Source organism: Spea bombifrons, chromosome 9, assembly GCF_027358695.1.
Source record: "Spea bombifrons isolate aSpeBom1 chromosome 9, aSpeBom1.2.pri, whole genome shotgun sequence".
Taxonomy (NCBI): Eukaryota; Metazoa; Chordata; class Amphibia; order Anura; family Pelobatidae; genus Spea; species Spea bombifrons.
The window spans coordinates 3,367,299-3,385,195 of record NC_071095.1 but is presented as its reverse complement, the minus strand read 5'-3'; the positions used below and the strand labels follow the sequence as shown (position 1 = coordinate 3,385,195).

Below are 17,897 nucleotides of genomic sequence, written 5' to 3'. Positions count from 1 at the left end.
TATCTTTAAATAATGACAAGCCAATTTCCATGGGAACCAGTATTAAGGAGTTATTTGGTAACACATTTGACTAGATTGTAAGCTCCTAAGAGCCGGGCCCTCTTCTACTTTTCTACCAGCTTATATTATTTTACTGACTCTATTGTAACAGCGCTACGGAATCTGCTGGGGCTATATTAATAAATGTAATGTCATTTGGGAAGCCGCTACATAGAATCTACAGGATGGGCTATTAAAGGGTCTCAGGGACCACGTTATGGGGGTCTCTGCAGAGCGCACAGCCCACCTTTTGGCACACACTGCAGGCAAAGATCAGCGCCATGCTTGTGCAGCTGGACTTTCGGAGAATAATGTGATTTATTTACACAATTTACTTCTAATTAAACTAATTTCTGCCCTTTTACACCCAAAATGATTGTTAATTCACACACTCATACATTCTTAGATTTTAAAAACGTTCACAAGGGGAGAGAGGTTGTGGAAAGTTTTGAGCCCCGTACAGAGACTGACTCTCCTAAAGAGGTATGCTGCAGGGATGCATATATACGGCCTCCCCGGTTAAATACAACGTCACACATCTACTGCGTCACAGTTTCTACTTCTATCATTAAAATTTTATGTCTCTGAGGTAAGCGGCTAGCGTGGCTGCACTGTTTAGTTTCCTTTTCCTCTCCTAATAAACGCTGCGGGAAAGCCAATCAGCAGCCCCGTGCTTTTCTCAGCGCTTACGATTGAACGAGCTTGTGTCGCGACTTGTGATTGGGCGGTCCATTGCCGCTGCTGGTTATTGGGCAGCGGAAACCTTTCTGCTTTAAAAGGAAAGACGTGGGGGCTTGAGCGCATGCGTTGTGCGCAGTGCTTGTATTTGGCGCGTTTCCTGTTCCTGCGGTGCCAATTCTTCCCATTGCAAGATGCCCAAGCGCTCCTACCCGTTTGACGGGGTCTGCCCGCTGCAGCTCAAGACGCATGTAGGCCAGAAGGAGCTGTCCCAGGGCGTGCTGGGGGAACAGTACAAGCGGGAGATCTTCGGTGAGGCTGCTCTAAATGCCCAGAGGGTCCTGGCATCCCCCGTTTTAGGGCACCCCTATGCCCCCCCCTCATTGTGTATACCAGGGAAGTGGGTCTAGTCATTTAACGGTCTCTGTTTATCTCCCCTCGTATTCTTGCTTTAGAATATTCTCAGGGGTGTCGTCTTATTCTGTAGCCATTTAAATACGAAGAAACTTTGTTCTATGGATTCCTGAGTTAGATCTTAAAAGCTCTTTCCTTCTGCTGCCAGATCCCTGGGATCTACTAAGAAACAGCTGTCTCTTTCATTGGGTGATAAAGGATCTCCTCCATTCGCATACTTTACTCCAGGTGTATGCATTAAATCAAAGTATAATGGCTTATATGTTACTTAGAGGTGGGCATGTGTTTCTCGTGGCGGCTAAGCTGTAGCTAGTGTGTTATTAAACATGCATGATCCTTGTATGTTGCATGTCCCGTGTGCGTTATATGGATAATCTTATGTATTTTTTCCCTTTGGCTTTAGAGAGGACTAAGAAGCTGCTGTTCAGTGGTGCCAAAGCCGTCATGGGAAGCCTTGGCAATCAAAGCGAGAAGGAACGAGAAGACGGTGCTGCGCATGAACTGCTAACAGGACAGACTATTATTGGGCAAGATGGAAAACTGCACAGAAGTGCCCAAAAACGTATGCAGTGTTAACCCTTTTGTGCACCTTGTATGGCATCTGCTGTATAGAAAAAAAAACTTGGTGTAGTTGGCACTGTAAACCTCAGATCTGAACTCGTTAGGCTGGGTTTCCTTCACTCAACACTCACGGGTGGCTTAGATTAACGACAGGTTAGTTTCGCTACGGCTGACCCCGTTGCACTTGTTTTCTAGGGGTGGTCACCAACACTCCTACTGTCAGGCTAGTGGTCTAGTTGTCAGACTAGTGGTCTTGGGTGTGCATGCATCCCTCTCAATCACCATTAAGCACGGGTGTATGTTGGTTAAGATTTCTAAATCGGTGTAGGTACCACCACAGGTAGATATCCCAACTTAATCTTAAATGAATGCATAACCCATCTACCCAATACCAGCACTTCCAGGAGGTGCCAAAGAGCTAATTACATAGTGGGCTATAGCTGCATTAAGGGCGTCTGCTTGATGGATTAAATTGCCAATTAATAAACTCACAGGGGTGTGTGATGAACGGGCCTCCTGCCACAGAGAAGTGAGGCATAGTACCGTTCAAAGGTTTGGGGTCACTTCGCTGCTTTCATGGAAAACAAGGACATTTCTGGCTGTAGGGTTTTCTATAGATTAAATAAGGCTTTTAAACTTGGATCAACGAATACAACGTGCCATTGGAACGTCTTTGAATATGTTCCATTAAAAATCAACAGTTTCCAGCTACAATAGTAATTTACATCATTAACCCCGTCAGCACTGGATTTCTGATCCATTTCATGTTTTCTTTCAAAAACCAGATTTCTAAGTGACCCCAAGCTTTTGAACAGTCTGTATATAGAAGTTTTTTTTTTTTTTTTTTTTTTTTTTATGATGAGCGACTGTAACTCTTGCACAAATCTTTCCCTAACAGCACTAACTGTTGGTGCCGCCAAAGCATGCGCGTTCTGCGTGCGATCTGTTGGTGAGAAGGAAGCGTGCTCACAATGCGAACGGTCCGTTTGCAAGAGTTGCAGCACTTCTTGCAGTTGCTGTGCTGCAGTCATGTGCTCCTTCTGTACAGTGCTGATGTAAGTATCTGCAAATAACAGCTATATTTACTGGGTTTACTATAACCGAGGGTTTATTTTCCCTCGGTTACGGTCACCGCGGGTCTGACATCTTTTCTATACGTAGATAGTTGCGTGTGATTTGTAAAGTACAGCTGCCATCCCACTAACTGAAATGTTTTGTTTCCTTGTTTCAGTGATGGTGACCCCACGGAACAGGTTTTCTGCTCTGCCTGTTCTGTGTTTGAAGTGTAAATAACTGTAATAAAGCATGTTAAAAATGTACTTTTATATTCTAATCCCAGATGTAATGTTTATATTTGTATGACTTTTTTATATGTAATAAATGAAATAAAATTCTAAACTTTAAATTGCTGAATCTTCATTATTACTATCATGACCGGTTTTAATATTTTTATTCATGAATCCACCATAGTAATTAGTAAACGGTGAATTAAATCCATGCTAGCAATGGAATGCATCCATTTTTATAATGTGAATATCTTACGGATGTCCTAACTGACGTGTGCCGCTTATGTCTTTGGGTTTGTATGTTCCTGATGGAGTACATGCATGTGACTTGTCATATAAACATGTGCCTTTCTGGCTGCGCACTAGAATTAGTACATGACCCGCGCATGGCTGTTGAAGACTATGCGGTCGGGTTTGACCACTAGAGGGCGACCTGCCTGAATCCGGAAGGGTGTACACAGACAACTTTTTTCCAGGGCAGAAGCAAAAAACCATTCCGCTCTTAAACTACTCGATTAATGCGCAGTTATCACTTATGGAACGACTTAATTATAAGAAAAGTTAAGTCTCTTGGGGAAACGGCTCTGTTCATACAAATCTGTACGTGACAAAGTGGTGGAGTGCTTAAATATTGTGAATGGTGGAAAAAGTGCCTAGAAAAGCCAAAAAGCGTCACCGGACTACTACATTTTCTTTTGCCTTTTGGGCCTGCCTTAAAGCAACATGTCACTACCCCGTCCCCCCCCCACAAAAAAAGGGAACCGTTAACATCTTCATGGGTGGCGAGAGTCTAACATGTGCGGGCAACCTGCCTCCTCACACAAAAATGCAAATCTTATAGGGATCTGATTCAACTGCGGCCAACAAATCAACTATAAATCAATTGACATATGTGTGCTCTGATACAAAAACACGTTCTGGTTGTGAGGGCAAAATAAAAAAGGTGCCGTTCCAAGCTCCAGCCTAGGGTCTGGCACTATATAAAGAAAAAAAAATCCCCCTATAAGTTTGTGTTGACCAATGCATAAAAACAAAGTTGCACACGGGGATTAGCTGATGGAAGGTTTTTCTCTAATGGCACAAAACAAAAACTCAAGATGCTTCAAAGTACCGACTCACTAACGTAGCGATTTACCTGTTCATGGCTTAGCTAGCTTTGTGTTAATTTGCGCTGTTTTTGGGGCAGTTGCATATTAGCCATTTGTAAGTATTTTACTGTTATTTTAGCCCAATCTATTAGACAAACACTGACTCTTAAGCATTCTGCCTGTAATAAAGGACAGAATGGCTTGGTCTTAACCACCCATCCCGACACTCCGACTAATGGAAGTCTGGAGGAGTGGACTTCATTAGCATTGCCATAAAGTATCAGCTTTCATTAATGTGGTGCTTGAGCCGGGAAAGTCACCCAAAACATCACATGGCTGGCAACAAAATCTCCAGGTCAGCAGATAAAACCATGTGTTGAGAAAGCTTAACTCCACTTTCGCAATTCATTTATTACAAGCAGCCATTGTTTTGCTTTCATTCGGCAATTATGGCAGTTGTATTAGTGGTATGTGGTTTAACATTGTTAGGGATCTTATCCTCCACCACAGCCCCAAAAAAGTGTGGCGTTTCTGTCATTCTCTGACGAGCCGGCGCATCAAATGCGGTTTCTAACATGGATATAATTGAAATCATTTATGAGAATATTAGTGACTTCTTGCCACAAGCCTGTTGGTCAAATATAACCTGTACGAAAGCTTGCAGCTGCTGTGGAATTACCACAACAGCTGCCTGGAATCACGAGAGAAGAAGATCAACAACAGCTGAAGATACATCCTTTGGCATCCAAATGTCTTCTCTTTTTGGTTTATCACCTGATGTAGAGAACATCAGTTCTGTCCCTCTAGTTTTAAACGTTCCCCTATCTTGTGAACAAACCAAGCAACCTACAAACCTTGCAGCGATCATCCATGGAACCATGATTGATGTTGCTTCTGGTGTCCAAGGAACCTCCGTCCTCATTCCAAGTCCTTTTTAAATGTTTGCGCTCTTGGAGATGTTTGTATAGAATCCTTCGCTCCTACCAAAGCCTTCGATGACGAAGCTGATGGGAGAGGCCAATTCACTTTCCAAATGGACACCAACCGAGACGACTTGATCTCAATTCTATGAAGAACCAAACTGTTTAGTCTGTATTGGGATAACAGCATGTAAAGTGTTGGGTTAACAAAGATGGCACCCATGTCCTCAGGGGTCCTGTTTACACAACAACTTATTGGGAGTGTAAGAGCACAAAAGTGGCCTTCAAAAAGAAATTACCATAAGAAAAACCATGAGGGTACTGAGATTTGTAATGGGGGGGGGTCATCATTTGCATATAGGTGCTACCACAACCAGACTCATTTGGTTACCAAGGTTAAGTGCCCCCCCCCGATGTTTTCTGTAACCAAGTAAGTCGTCCACATAATTAATCATGGAACCTTTATAGACATTGTGACAAGAGGAAAACTACTTTCGCTCCGTGCCCTTTTCTCGTACTATTTATAGCGACTCGGAGGTCTTTTTTTTAATTGGCAAAGTTTTGCGACATCTCTCCGTTCACCCCAAAACAAATATGAATACAAATTGCAGTTACACACAGCGGCAACCCCGCCATTTCCTTCAAATCCAAAACAACAATAATTATAATAAAAGTTAATGATCTTTGCTTATTTTCTTCTTCTCCTCTTAATGGATTTTAACTTAACTGTTTGCAACATCTGGTTCGCCGGCAAATTCCGCTCTCATTCGGCACTAGAGCGCTTTCCACCAAATCTAGACTACCCTCATCCATAAAAAACTCCTACTATATAGCGCTGGGGTTAGGAATCATCTTATGTTTTATTATCTAATTGCCTATTTATCTATCTTAACTACCAAAGACAGAAGTTTCCAGATACAATTCTTTTTTTTTTTCTTTTAAATTATACCTCTCAGATGTTCCTTAACCCCCTTCCGAACCAATCCGTATCGTTAGTCTCTTCAGCTGAACTTGTCACTTTTTTTGGACCCCGCCGTCAAAGAGTTCTGCGACTTCTTGAGTCATATAGCGCCGTCGTATTCTGTAGCGCGGTACAACGGGCAAAGAGGACATATCAAGTACTGCAAAACAACGATTTGGACTTAAAAGAAGCAAAAAGTAAGGAGGGCCCGTCTCAAACGGGATTACATGTTAAGATATCTAGTAGGGTGAGAAGATGGAATGTGGAGTGGCACCTGAGTCCACCTTAGGATGTCTATTACCCCCACTATTCTTTGGCTGACCCCCAACATGGGCTTAGAAGTCCTACTGACGCTGTGCCCACCATCTCGGTGCCATAGGGAGGTGTTTAGGTTTCCTACGCTGCCTCGGGCATAGGGCCCCGTTCATCGGGTTATTTCATTGGCAGGTATTGGCACAATTTCCGGGGCCCCAATGTGTTTTACCGCATGTGGGTTACATCATGCGTCGTTTAGTTATTAGCGTTAGAAAATCAAGCTTTTATCTCATTTAACTCCGCCCCTTGCTGCCTCTACGGAAAGCAGGAAGCATTCGTAGGTACACTTCTTGCACATGCTCAGTAGCTCCAAGTAGCTTCTCTCATTGACTAGAATGGGAATAACAGCCTTAAGCGAGTTGCATGCTCTGATGGACTCCAATTTCCTTTTTAACATGAAAACAGAGCAGAGAGTTTATTTAATAAAGGGTGTTTTGCATTTCCATTGTCAAAATATCCGTTCTCATGAAAACCCTAGAAAGTGTGTTTGGCGTAGTGAGTTCTCAAATGATCGGAGAGAGAGAGTAGGCTTCAGATGGGTAAAGTGTGAGCGTGTGACGATGCACGTCTCTACAGCAGAGAAGAGTGTATAGATGTATAGTGAGTGTATAGATGTATAGTGAGTGTGAGTGTATAGATGTATAGTGAGTGTGAGTGTATAGATGTATAGTGAGTGTATAGATGTATAGGTGTATAGTGAGTGTATAGGTGTATAGCTGTATAGTGAGTGTATAGATGTATAGTGAGTGTGAGTGTATAGATGTATAGTGAGTGTGAGTATATAGATGTATAGTGAGTGTGAGTATATAGATGTATAGTGAGTGTGAGTATATAGATGTATAGTGAGTGTATAGATGTTCAGCTGTAGAACTGCCAAATGATTTGGTGTTTATCAAACACGTGGTCATCGATCTAAAGGGGGATGCATTACCCCCACATCAAGTCACCATAACAGGGGCAATAATAAAGACCATGAAAGCCACTTTTACGGTTCTTATAGAGGCCGTTATCTGTCCCTGTGACTCCTCTGTTACTCTGAGTACTTTTACATTCATTCTTCCAAATTAAAAAAAAAAATAGAAAAAATTAAAAAAGCATTAACCTGATGTAGAATCTGCAGCTGCCGTCCTTCCGCGGTCTGACGGTTCTTGCCATTAATGGGTTGCTTGAAGCATGAATGTGGGGGTCCGTACGAGGACACCATTGTCCCTGGCAAGGTTTGTGAAGGTCTATAGAACATCATTAAATTGTCCATAGGCCCCATAAGCAATGTTGGTGCCAACCCTGGGTCTGAGCCCCTTCACCCAGAGTCCTCTAAGCCACCACAGAAGCTGACTGGTAAGCGTTTCACGTGCAGGCGGTTGTGTTCTGACGAAGATATCTCCTGCAAGCAAAATAGCCGGGGGTGGGTGGGGGGAGACAAATGCATATGGATGATACTGCAGAATATCCCCATACATTTGCAGGGGGCACCATAAAAAAGTAAGGGGGCCGCACAGCCATCAAATGTATTTAAGTACATACAATGGCTGCAGTGTCGCTTGGAATCTCGCCATAGAACCCAAGAGTCTAATGGTGTCTTCGAAGTATCACATGAATTACTTGGTTATGAATTGTTTTTTCTTACATAAAAGAAAATATCAACATTAAAGCAAAACCATGTTTACTTGAAAACACCAATACACGGTTTCATTGGTTTCCATATTTTGGTAAAGTATTTTTTTTTCTTCAGATATTTTTTGTACGTAACATTTATGATACATCGGTAGATATTGCACAGGACTAAATTTGGTTCTTTGATGCAAAATATTATATGGCGGTCAAATCTAGCAAAAAATAAATGCCACTGTCGGAGCCACGGAAAACGGCACGTTAAATAGAAGTTGTACATTTTCTATAGCCGATGTCCGCGTCTCTAGAGCCCAAGGCATGCAACTGTGTATTTTTATTACAAGTAATCCAATAACCCTGAACTTAACTCCTTAAGGCCAATGAGTTGTCCTTAAACCCATTAAAAACAATGCATTGTGAGCCCGTACATGTACGGTCTTTGTCATGGAGGGGTTAAACCCCTCCGTCAGTTACCATAATATGCCAACGTACAAGTGCAAGGAGGTGCAGAACATGCATCTCTTTTACAGGGGTCACACCCCAAAATGTCCAAATCCTTTTCTTGCTCTCCTTTCTCGCTTCATCCGTATTGCCGCATCCATCGGTCAAAAACCTTCTTAGGGGGGCCCTGAAAATTGGTCAGATACAGTGTCTTTTGTGTATACCGCTATGACCCCCATTGCATCCTAATCCGGGGACATAGAAGGAACTATTGAAATATAAAAGTGAATCATTTAAAATTGCTTTGCTCATAAATCAAGCACCCGGCCAGTAAAATACTTGTTGGGGGGGTAACTCCATGGGGTGACTGAGGGTACCCGGCACGAGGGCCATATATCAGAAGCATAAATGAAATCACAGGGCCGTAACTAGGGCTCTTGGCACCTGGGACAGGATCTAAGGTCTCGTCCAACTATGATGTCATACCAGTTTCAGGAAGCACTGAAAGGGGGCAATGCTTACCTTGCGGTACCAAGCACGCCTTCTCCAGCAATGGCGAGTTGAAGGGCACTTCCCAACACGCAACGTGGCAGAACATGCCGGCATTAGGTGTATTTAATATAGTGGCCGCCGAGTGTGTTTATACGCATTCCAATGACCGGTTCCCGTTAGCGGACGACTACTAAGTGTTCTGAAATAAAAGGTGCGAAAGGAATACGGAATATACGAGCGAAGCGCCAATTAAATAAAAAAAAACGCATCAAAATCATTTTGTTTGGTTTGCTTTTAATTTCTGCACGTTCTCATAACGTATATGCAACTTTTTTTTGGGCTACATCAATGAACAAAAAAAAATAAAAAGCATATCACCTAAACTTTTATTTTTATCATTAAACATAAAAATATAAAAAAAAAACAAAAATGTGAAAAAAATTGTGACAAAAGTGCACACCACGATTCTAATTTTGGGTATATGTAGTGTTGCTTTTTGGGGGGTTTGTTCACTAATTGGTCATTTATATAAGCGAGGGAAGTATCTCACTTCACTGCTTTCACTATGCATTATGAAAGGCCAACCTTTGGGGGGGGTTCCTCCAGCCTTGCATAAGGCATAGGTAACAGAGTGAGATTTCACCCGATGTTTTTAGGTCTCGCCTAACTGTATAAACATCAGCCACCCAATTGCCACATATCTAACCATGGAGCGGAACGCTTTACAGTCCTTGTGGGCTTCATTCATTCGCTAGTACATGATATCGTATGAAGACATTACTGGTCAAAGGACCACAAGGGAGCAAATTCTAGAGCTTGGTGCTCTAGAACGCCCTAATATCCGCTCCCTCGCCCGTCAAGAGCTTCACCCACAAGGTAGACTCTGGGTGGCTTGGCCACACCGAGGACAGTGCAGTAGTTATATTGAAAAAACCCTATACATTTCGCTTTTTTTTTTTTTTTTTGCTCTAAATAGTTAACAAGTGCCTTATAAATACAGAAACTGTATTTTTACGTAATTTTCTAACTATTAGGTCATTTATTTATTCATTTTTAAGTATTACTACCGCAAGAGTAGTTCAGAGATCAGCAAACTTGAAATATCTGGGCCTTCAAAAAAAAAAAAAAAAAATCTCCTTTGCCACGAAAGCCAGCGTAACGGGTGCTTTGGCGGCAAAACCAAACGGTCAGGAACAAAAGTAGAAGCGTGAAGACTTTGCAAGGAACGTGTTCACTCTACTAAACCCCGCTAATCTGATATGTATTGTCTCTTCTACAGCAAGAAAAATAAAAACCCCCGAAAAGGTTCTTGCTCGATTCTCCACCTCATTGAGGCTATTAATGCTGGTCTCGTCGGTGTTCATTCTTTACCCATAAAGTGACGTTTTTTCGCTGTTATAAAAAGTGCCTCTTAAGTACTCAAAAAAACGTGTTCATTATTGCACTAATCTACTAAAAACCTTGTAAAATCTCCTAGCTGCGCCCCCGATCGCCCACAGTTTGAATCTTCAGCGCTATTAAATAAATAAAACGTTGGTGATGGTACAGGGTGACCAGGGTGGTGAGAAGATATCGACTTTATTTTCAAACAAGATATGCTCAATCCATTTATTTTTGTTCACCTGACAGCTGTTGAGCACATTCTCAAAAAAAAAAAAAAAGAAAAAAGAAAAATAAACCCCAAAAAACCCCCATAAACTGTGTGGAATCCCCATCACAACGCATCAACGCATAGAAACGTATGTATAGAAATACATACATTTAACAACGGTGACTTTTTTCTTTTTTTTTTTTTTTGTTTCTTTGCAAATGTGAAATGTGAGAACTGGTTTACAGACTTTTTTTTTGTTTGTTTGTTTGTTTGTTTTTGTTTTCTCTCCAGACATTCTTCTAACTCCTTTCCTTATCGGTCATACAAACATAGTTTGTAATTGTTAGGGTTGTAGAAGGTCCTGTACAAAGTCCGACGAAATTAGTGCCCAAATATGAAGTCTGTGTCGCAATGGAAAAAAAAAATAAAAAAGGAAAAAATAAAAATAAAAAAGGAAAAAAAAATAAAGATAAAAAATGCAAAATAAACTAAGCGTTTCCGCTAGCAGAGTATGAAAACTGAGGGAAATGCGGTCTTCTCTCGTTGTCCACAAATTCCAGATTATCATCTAAAAAAATAAAATAAAACGGTTATTAACGGGGTCTTTTAAACCATTCCACTAAAAAGTACTATCTGTATATAAAAAGGTTTATATAAAAAAATATCCATCCCGAACAGATGGAAATGAATTTACGTTTTAGGTTGCTTGTTGCGTCTTAAGCTGCGCTAAAACGCTCTTGGTAGTGAAATGACAACGAGGGAGGCCAGAGGTTCGAGGTCCATTAAAGAATTTGACGTCAGGGGGTAGATGAATGGAGGCCGAGGTCATTCGAGATACGTCTGATTTTCAGTGAATGTAAAAAATCTTTGTTTTTTTTTTTTAAACCTGGAAACTATGGGGCTCGGCTGTGTTGCCCCCATGACCAGGGCAGGAAAGAGGGGGCTTGTAGGAGAACGGGAACACCAACCCCTATTCTAAATTATTTGGTTATTTTATCCCAATGGGCCAAATTAAAAAGGGACACAAATGTGTTTGAGACATAAAGTGAGGGTGCATAAAAATAGGGATGAGAGAACCAAGACGTACAGAGGGGTTTATTCACGGCGGAGTGTTTTCGGGACAGTCGTGTTTCAGCTCCTTGACTTCACTATCTTTTATGAAGGAGAAACCCCAGAAAGCTTGGCTGGTCCTGTCTAATGTATAGTTAAATCAGCATCTCCTTACCAATTATATTATGCATTCTACAGGGCCAGCTCAGGCCTTCTTGCCGGAGAAGCCTTCTAGTGTTGGCTCTCCGTAGCAAACAGTGAAGTAAGCAAGCTGAAAACACAAGTCTCCTAAAACCTCTAAGATCCAACCGTTTTAGGTGAGATATCTACCTTGGTCAGGTGGAGTTATAGTGATCATCTGTGCTGTGAATTCTTCATCGAAATACCTCGTGTCTGTCTCCGACGTAACTTGTGGCTTGAAAGGTGGAACCAGCTGAAACGATAACAAAAAAAACGTGAGGATCGCGCCGTCGCATCTTAAGCCTGAATTCGGTATCAAGCCAGCAGCTGCTTTCGTGACACCGAACCTGGCGCTTGAAAGGTAAACAAAATAAAATCTCTGTTGTGTAAATCTATTTTAAACGGTTGATCGGTTTCAGATATTATCACGAATAACAAAAGCTAGGCCGTTACCTTCTTCTCGTATACATCTTGCCATTCGATTCCGGCAAAGAATTTGTGTTGCATGATTTCTTTTGCGTCATCCGGTCCACCGCCTAACCTGTTTGCGTAAGACAAGGAGAGGATGCATATCATGTAATCGCCTTCACGTTGGGCAGGTGATCATGTAACTTTGCAGATATCTGAGTGGCATCTGATGGTCTTCACTTTACACTCCAACGCAACCACCAAGAGTAGGGCTTTCACAGCACGCGAGGCTTTTCAACCCAAAATTAACGCAATTAAAGGCTTTTGAATACCTGACGTTTAATAAGATTCTATTCCACCTCAGTATATATAATGATCTCCAAAGTTTTCTGGATCTTCTCAGACAAGTGCAGGTCTATCAGAGAGTCCTCCTGACCAAGCCAGATGAGAAGACTCTGGTAGCTTTCTCTCTTAGTGAACCAGGTAGTCCTTCTCTGTAATAGTTAACGTCTTACCTGCTTTTATATCTTCTCTACGGCGGCTTCCCTGCAAGGAACCCACATTCAAGCTACAAATGATCTGCTTTAGTATTTCTTAACTCTTTGTGTGGCAGCACCAACAATTAATGTGTTTCAGCAGTTAGGCAACAGTTCCCCCAAAACCATGATAACCACGTTAAATCATAAAATCATCATTTTTGGTAATTTATCAAGCAGCAAATAACTATATATGTAGTCATTCACCAGCCAGCACCACCAAGATACCTCACAGAACAGTGAAATCAGATACTTTATGGTGACCGCAGCCATCGATCGAATGTCTAGATTTTTGCCCACCTCTGTTTGGGGTCTTTCTTCAGCAAACCGGAGAGCAGAGACTTTGCTTCTGGTAATAAAGTGCGTGGGAACCTAATCTCCTCCATGAGAATGAGTTCAAAGAGTTTTTCGTGGTCCTGGTTATAGAAGGGCAGACGCCCGCACATCATCTCGTACATGACTACTCCCAAGCCCCACCAGTCAACCGCTCGGCCGTAATCATTGTCCTCTAGCACCTAGAAGACAAAAAAAAGACAAACATGTTTCTAGTTTACATTTTATGCTTTGAAATAATTCATTGTGCTCCCATTTTTATATATAGATATATATAGATAGATGTTTCCATTATTATATAGATTTTTAAATACTTTAACACGGTTGGACAATAAACATAAAAAAAAGGAATGATTGGTCTCAATATTCAATGTCTGCTTACAGCTTTAAAGGTGCAGTTCCATCTACTCTGCTGAACACTTCTGTAACTAAATGTAGCAGTTGAAGTATCTTTTCTGGAAGCCCAAACCCTTCCCAATAAGAATTATTTAATCCACTAACATTTTATGTCATTCAGAATTTTTCTGGGAATGCTTCATTTGAACGGATTTTTTTTTTTTTAAATATTGTATTTATTTATACAATTATAGATATTCGAAGGTATATTTGCTTAACATGATAAAGAACAACATGACCCTTTATAGAGGCGGCAGCCGTTCATTTATAGGAGTGCTGTATTCTAAACACCCACAAGGTGGAGCAAAATATTCTCCTCGCCCCCAAACTAAGAAAAAATACCCCCCAGTATCGCCTGCCATGTCTGCTCATTAAAGAGGAAAACAAGTCCTTTGCTTTAGTCGCACACTCTGAATATCAGTGAAAAAAATCCATACATCTATAATAATGCGCCCAAACGGCTATCCTGTCATAAATGTGCGCTCCCGCAATGCAGAAGACCTTGTGATGGTAGACAGGGACGTGAGAGGGTTGTTTTGGGGAAAATGGGGCAAAAAAGAAAGGATGACTTTTGTTCCCGTGTTTGTTTCAGGCGAATACTCGTAGACGTCCTTCGGTATTTTTCCTCCGACTACAGTTTGTTAAAACGTTTACAAAAGTGCAACAAGCAGGACGAAGGTTCACGAGTAATCTGTATATTTTTTGGGTTACTGTGCCTTTAAGACAATTGTGTACCATCTCCTATAACTCCGCAGCTCTATACAATGTTTCTATGGACAGTGACTCTGTCCCGTGCCACAAGACCCCCCCCCAAAAAAAAAACTTGTGTATATGCTTTACAAGCTGTGGGGGTACAGCTGGACTCTCGTAAGAGTAACTTCTCTGGATCATCAATATTCCAACGTGGGATTTCACAAAAAACTTCTTGGGTATAAAACGGATTATATTGGTTCTAAAAGGAATACTGGTGTTTCTCTCAGTTTTAAGTGTCGCTGTCCCTTTAAGCACCTGTCCTACCAGCCTCCCGTGCCAGATATCTCGGTGGAAAGCCCGAGAGCCTCCTCCTTGGGGCCATAAATCGGATTTTATTCTTCGGCGCTGGCTCCATAACTCATCAAGGACCATATCTCTGTTCCAGATGAACAGGACGCTAACAAGCCTCTCTTCCTACTTACCTCTGGTCCCCCGTCTTAGCACTGTTCTCTGTTAATCGGAAGATTTTATATATTGCATATGGCAGTTTATATCTTCCCACATGTTCCTGCTGTACCGCCAGTCTCCGCTGATAAGAGCTTGAGAGCATTATGGTCCATTAATTCTATTACAAGATTGTTAATGGCTCCTAAATCCACATTACTGTACTAAACATGTCTAATGATCACTAGTTTCTGTTAGTTATCGTTATTCGTGCTCAACCGATACATCTCTTCAACGGATCCCTCGACGGGAGTTTAAACAAAACAACAAAAAAAAATCTGGATGAATTACAAGAAAAAATACACAAAAAAACACAATTGTGTATTATATTAAAATTTCCTTCTTGTTAGGTTTATAGCAAATTGCCTTTAAATTGAGTTTGAACCGGGGGTTTAAAAAATATTAAAATAAAAATAAAATCCGTAGCCGTCCTGCTGTAGAAATCCAGAAGCCGACAGGTATTGGATTACCCCGCACAGGTCTATTTACAGAAACTCCTGCGGTATGATTCACACCAAGCGACAGCTGGTTCTACAGCTGCGACGTATATGTGGAAGACCAACACAGCTGCTTGCCTGCCAGGCTTCCAGGAGCCGGCCTCATCTTTTATCAGAAAGCCAGGGTCCCCGCTCTGTGTAAGAGATTATTTGACAACACGGGGCTAGCGTAACCATAAAAAGAAAAGGAAAGGCCGCACCGATCTTGATGCAGCCGCGTCCTATCGCAACAAACATGGCCGGCCCCCTCTGGCACAAACGCGGTTTATCGGAAAAATGAAATTAAAGCGTTTGGGTAAAAATAAAACTAGGCTATTATACAGATTACCGGGCTCGGCTGTTATTTAAGACTAAAACGTGTGTATCGTTCACAACATTCACAAAATAAAAAAGGTGTGTTTTTTTTTTTGGTTTTTATCATTTTTTTATGTATTTTTTTATTGCCGGTGGTCACACCTAGGATTGACCCGGAGTCTCTGGGCCAGTTTATATATTTTGTTTCTAGCCAGAGGTGTGGTGTGTGTGGCCACGCCCACTCCTCTCCCCGGCTAAAGGTTGTATGGGGATAGCCCTGCCATTCAGTGGCAGACCCCGCCCCTTCTGCAAGCCACTCCCCCCCAAAGAAGAGAGCTCCGTGGTAATTTCCACTATGCTAGTGATACACAAGGCTAAGGATAGACACAAGGATCCATATGAGACAACGTTAGCCAGTTAGTGATACATTCTATCCCGTTACCATTCCAGAGAGCAAATGCTTTGTCTAAGAGGTACGGTAACTTTTAGTGGGTTTTAGGTTGTTTGTTTATTTAACCCCCTTAAGGACAACGGGTTGTCCTTAAGCCCATTCTAAACAATGCATGGTGTCATGAAGGGGTTAAATAAATGAAGGAAGTGCTCAAACCCAGAACAGTCCACAAGAATCTCAGTAAAGCAGGGAAAGCCCGCATCTTTATGAATGAAACCTGCTTGCGTCTCGGAGCAATTAACGGCAAACTAACCGCTAGGGTCCGGTGAATGGATATTCCTTTTATCGGCCCATTGCTGTTTGGATTACCTTTTTGTCCTGAAATGATTACAATGAACCAATACGCCTGTATCCCTACAATAAAGTTTCAAAATTAAAGCATGTCCACATACCACACTTTTTAAAAAAAAATTATTTTACTTTCAAAGCCCCTCTTAAAACGCAAATAGGAAGCGACATGAGCGCGGAAAAATCCTCTTAAAGCTATTATTTATCGTAGGACCCGGCATTTCAGGTTGGAAGGGACGGCGGCTCTATCGAGGGCTCGCGATGTTTTGTTACAATATGCCGGCCACCGGCAGATCATTTTCCGCACCAAAGTCAGACGCGAAAAACGTGCCCGAGACCATCAATCCTCAGAGAACAACTCCCGACAGCTGTAGGATGGAATTTACAAGAGACGGCACAACAGCTGTACCCGCTACAATCGCGGACACATCAAAGCGGACAGACTCCCAGAACCGCAGCCTCGTGCAGCACATTTAAACCAGAACGGGGAAACAACCCAACGAACAACTGCATAAACACCAAACAACACGCCTGGTCAGGGATACATGGAGCGGAAGATCAACCACAAAGTACCTGTCCCGTTTATAAACAGATTATTATTAATGTTTTATATAGTGCCACCATATTCCGTAGCGCTGTACAATATATCTAATAAAGACAAAGGGTTTTTTTTTTCTGGAAAAAGCTACATTCCATAGTAATATTAAAAATCATAGGTTTTATTGCTCAAGCGAGGTGGCAATGTAATTTGGACTAAATATTCAGCAATTCGGGGGAGCAGTTATTTTTTTATGGAAAATGCATATTCTATGGATATTTGAAGTCTTTGTTGACCCCAGAGGAGTATTTTAACTACGTATCAAATATATACTGAATTAAAGAAAATACCCACTATAATTAATTGACCCAGTACTGTACGCAAACCTTAAGGTTTTTTTTATGCTTTGCATTTTTCTTAATTAAGTCATAAATATCCTTAAGAGGTTTTTTTTCGCACAAGACCGAAGAATAACTTTATGATTATTTATTTATTTTACAGGTTTTGCAATTATCTTGGTGTGTCTGATATTCTTAGAAAAATCCGGTGCCCGTATCATATAATAGAGATATTCAATTAGATAATTACGATCTTTCACAATTTCTTTTTTTTTGCAATTTTATTTTAATTTATAATTTTTTTTTTTTTTACATTTCTCAAAATTTTACATTTTTTTTTATATAAAGAAATATAACATACCTCAGGGGCGAGGTATTCTGGGGTGCCACAGAAAGTCTTCATCGTTGCCCCGTCTTTTATACCTTCTTTGCAGAGGCCAAAGTCTGTTATTTTTATATGCCCGTCTTTGTCCAGCATGAGATTTTCCAACTGGGGAGGAAGAAAAAATAAATAAAAAAAATAAAAATAAATAATAATAAAAAAATATTAAAAAAAAAATAAATTTAAATCTTGTTATTTATAGCACAGGGCAAAATAAATAAATGGCTGCTTGACAAGCGGTTAGTAGGGACATTTGTGTTCCAAACACCTCTAATTTAAGCAGATGTGTTACTCCCACCCCTTCAATCATACATCTGTCGGCCGAGCATAACCTCAGATTACCCACTCGCACGCGGTAAAAAGGGTTTTAAATACACGGAGGAAAGCAAGCTCCCTAGCAAGATCCACGCTACATAAAATAAAAAAAAAAAAAGGGAAAAAAGGCTTATTTATATGGTGTGATAGGTAAACGCAGCAAGTCCTCCAGCTTCCCGTACAGTTACTGGTTTTGTCCCATACTGTTTTGCAAACAGCCAGGCACTGTGAGCACAAAATATTGGCTGTAGACGTTGCGTTACTTGCCAAGAAAAAGAACAGAGGTCAGCCTTAAAG

At 41.2% G+C, this 17,897-nt stretch overlaps 2 protein-coding genes across 2 annotated transcripts in view; one reads left to right on the top strand and one right to left on the bottom strand.

Moving 5' to 3' along the window:
• Positions 1–856: 856 nt before the first annotated feature.
• On the top strand, positions 857–3,097 carry SIVA1 (SIVA1 apoptosis inducing factor). Its single transcript, XM_053474828.1, has 4 exons — positions 857–1,029; positions 1,535–1,693; positions 2,591–2,747; positions 2,924–3,097. The coding sequence occupies exons 1-4, from the start codon at positions 912–914 to the stop codon at positions 2,979–2,981; spliced, it is 492 nt and encodes a 163-aa protein (XP_053330803.1). The 5' UTR covers positions 857–911; the 3' UTR covers positions 2,982–3,097.
• A 7,268-nt stretch (positions 3,098–10,365) lies between these two features.
• Positions 10,366–17,897, bottom strand: part of AKT1 (AKT serine/threonine kinase 1) — a 46,075-nt gene continuing 38,543 nt past the window's right edge. Inside the window, exons 10-14 of the mRNA XM_053475581.1 lie at positions 17,265–17,393; positions 12,872–13,086; positions 12,081–12,168; positions 11,778–11,880; positions 10,366–10,965 (exon numbers count right to left, since the gene is read on the bottom strand). Coding sequence (XP_053331556.1) covers positions 10,886–10,965; positions 11,778–11,880; positions 12,081–12,168; positions 12,872–13,086; positions 17,265–17,393 — 615 coding nt within the window. The 3' untranslated portion in view covers positions 10,366–10,885. The remainder of the gene's footprint in view (positions 10,966–11,777; positions 11,881–12,080; positions 12,169–12,871; positions 13,087–17,264; positions 17,394–17,897) is intronic.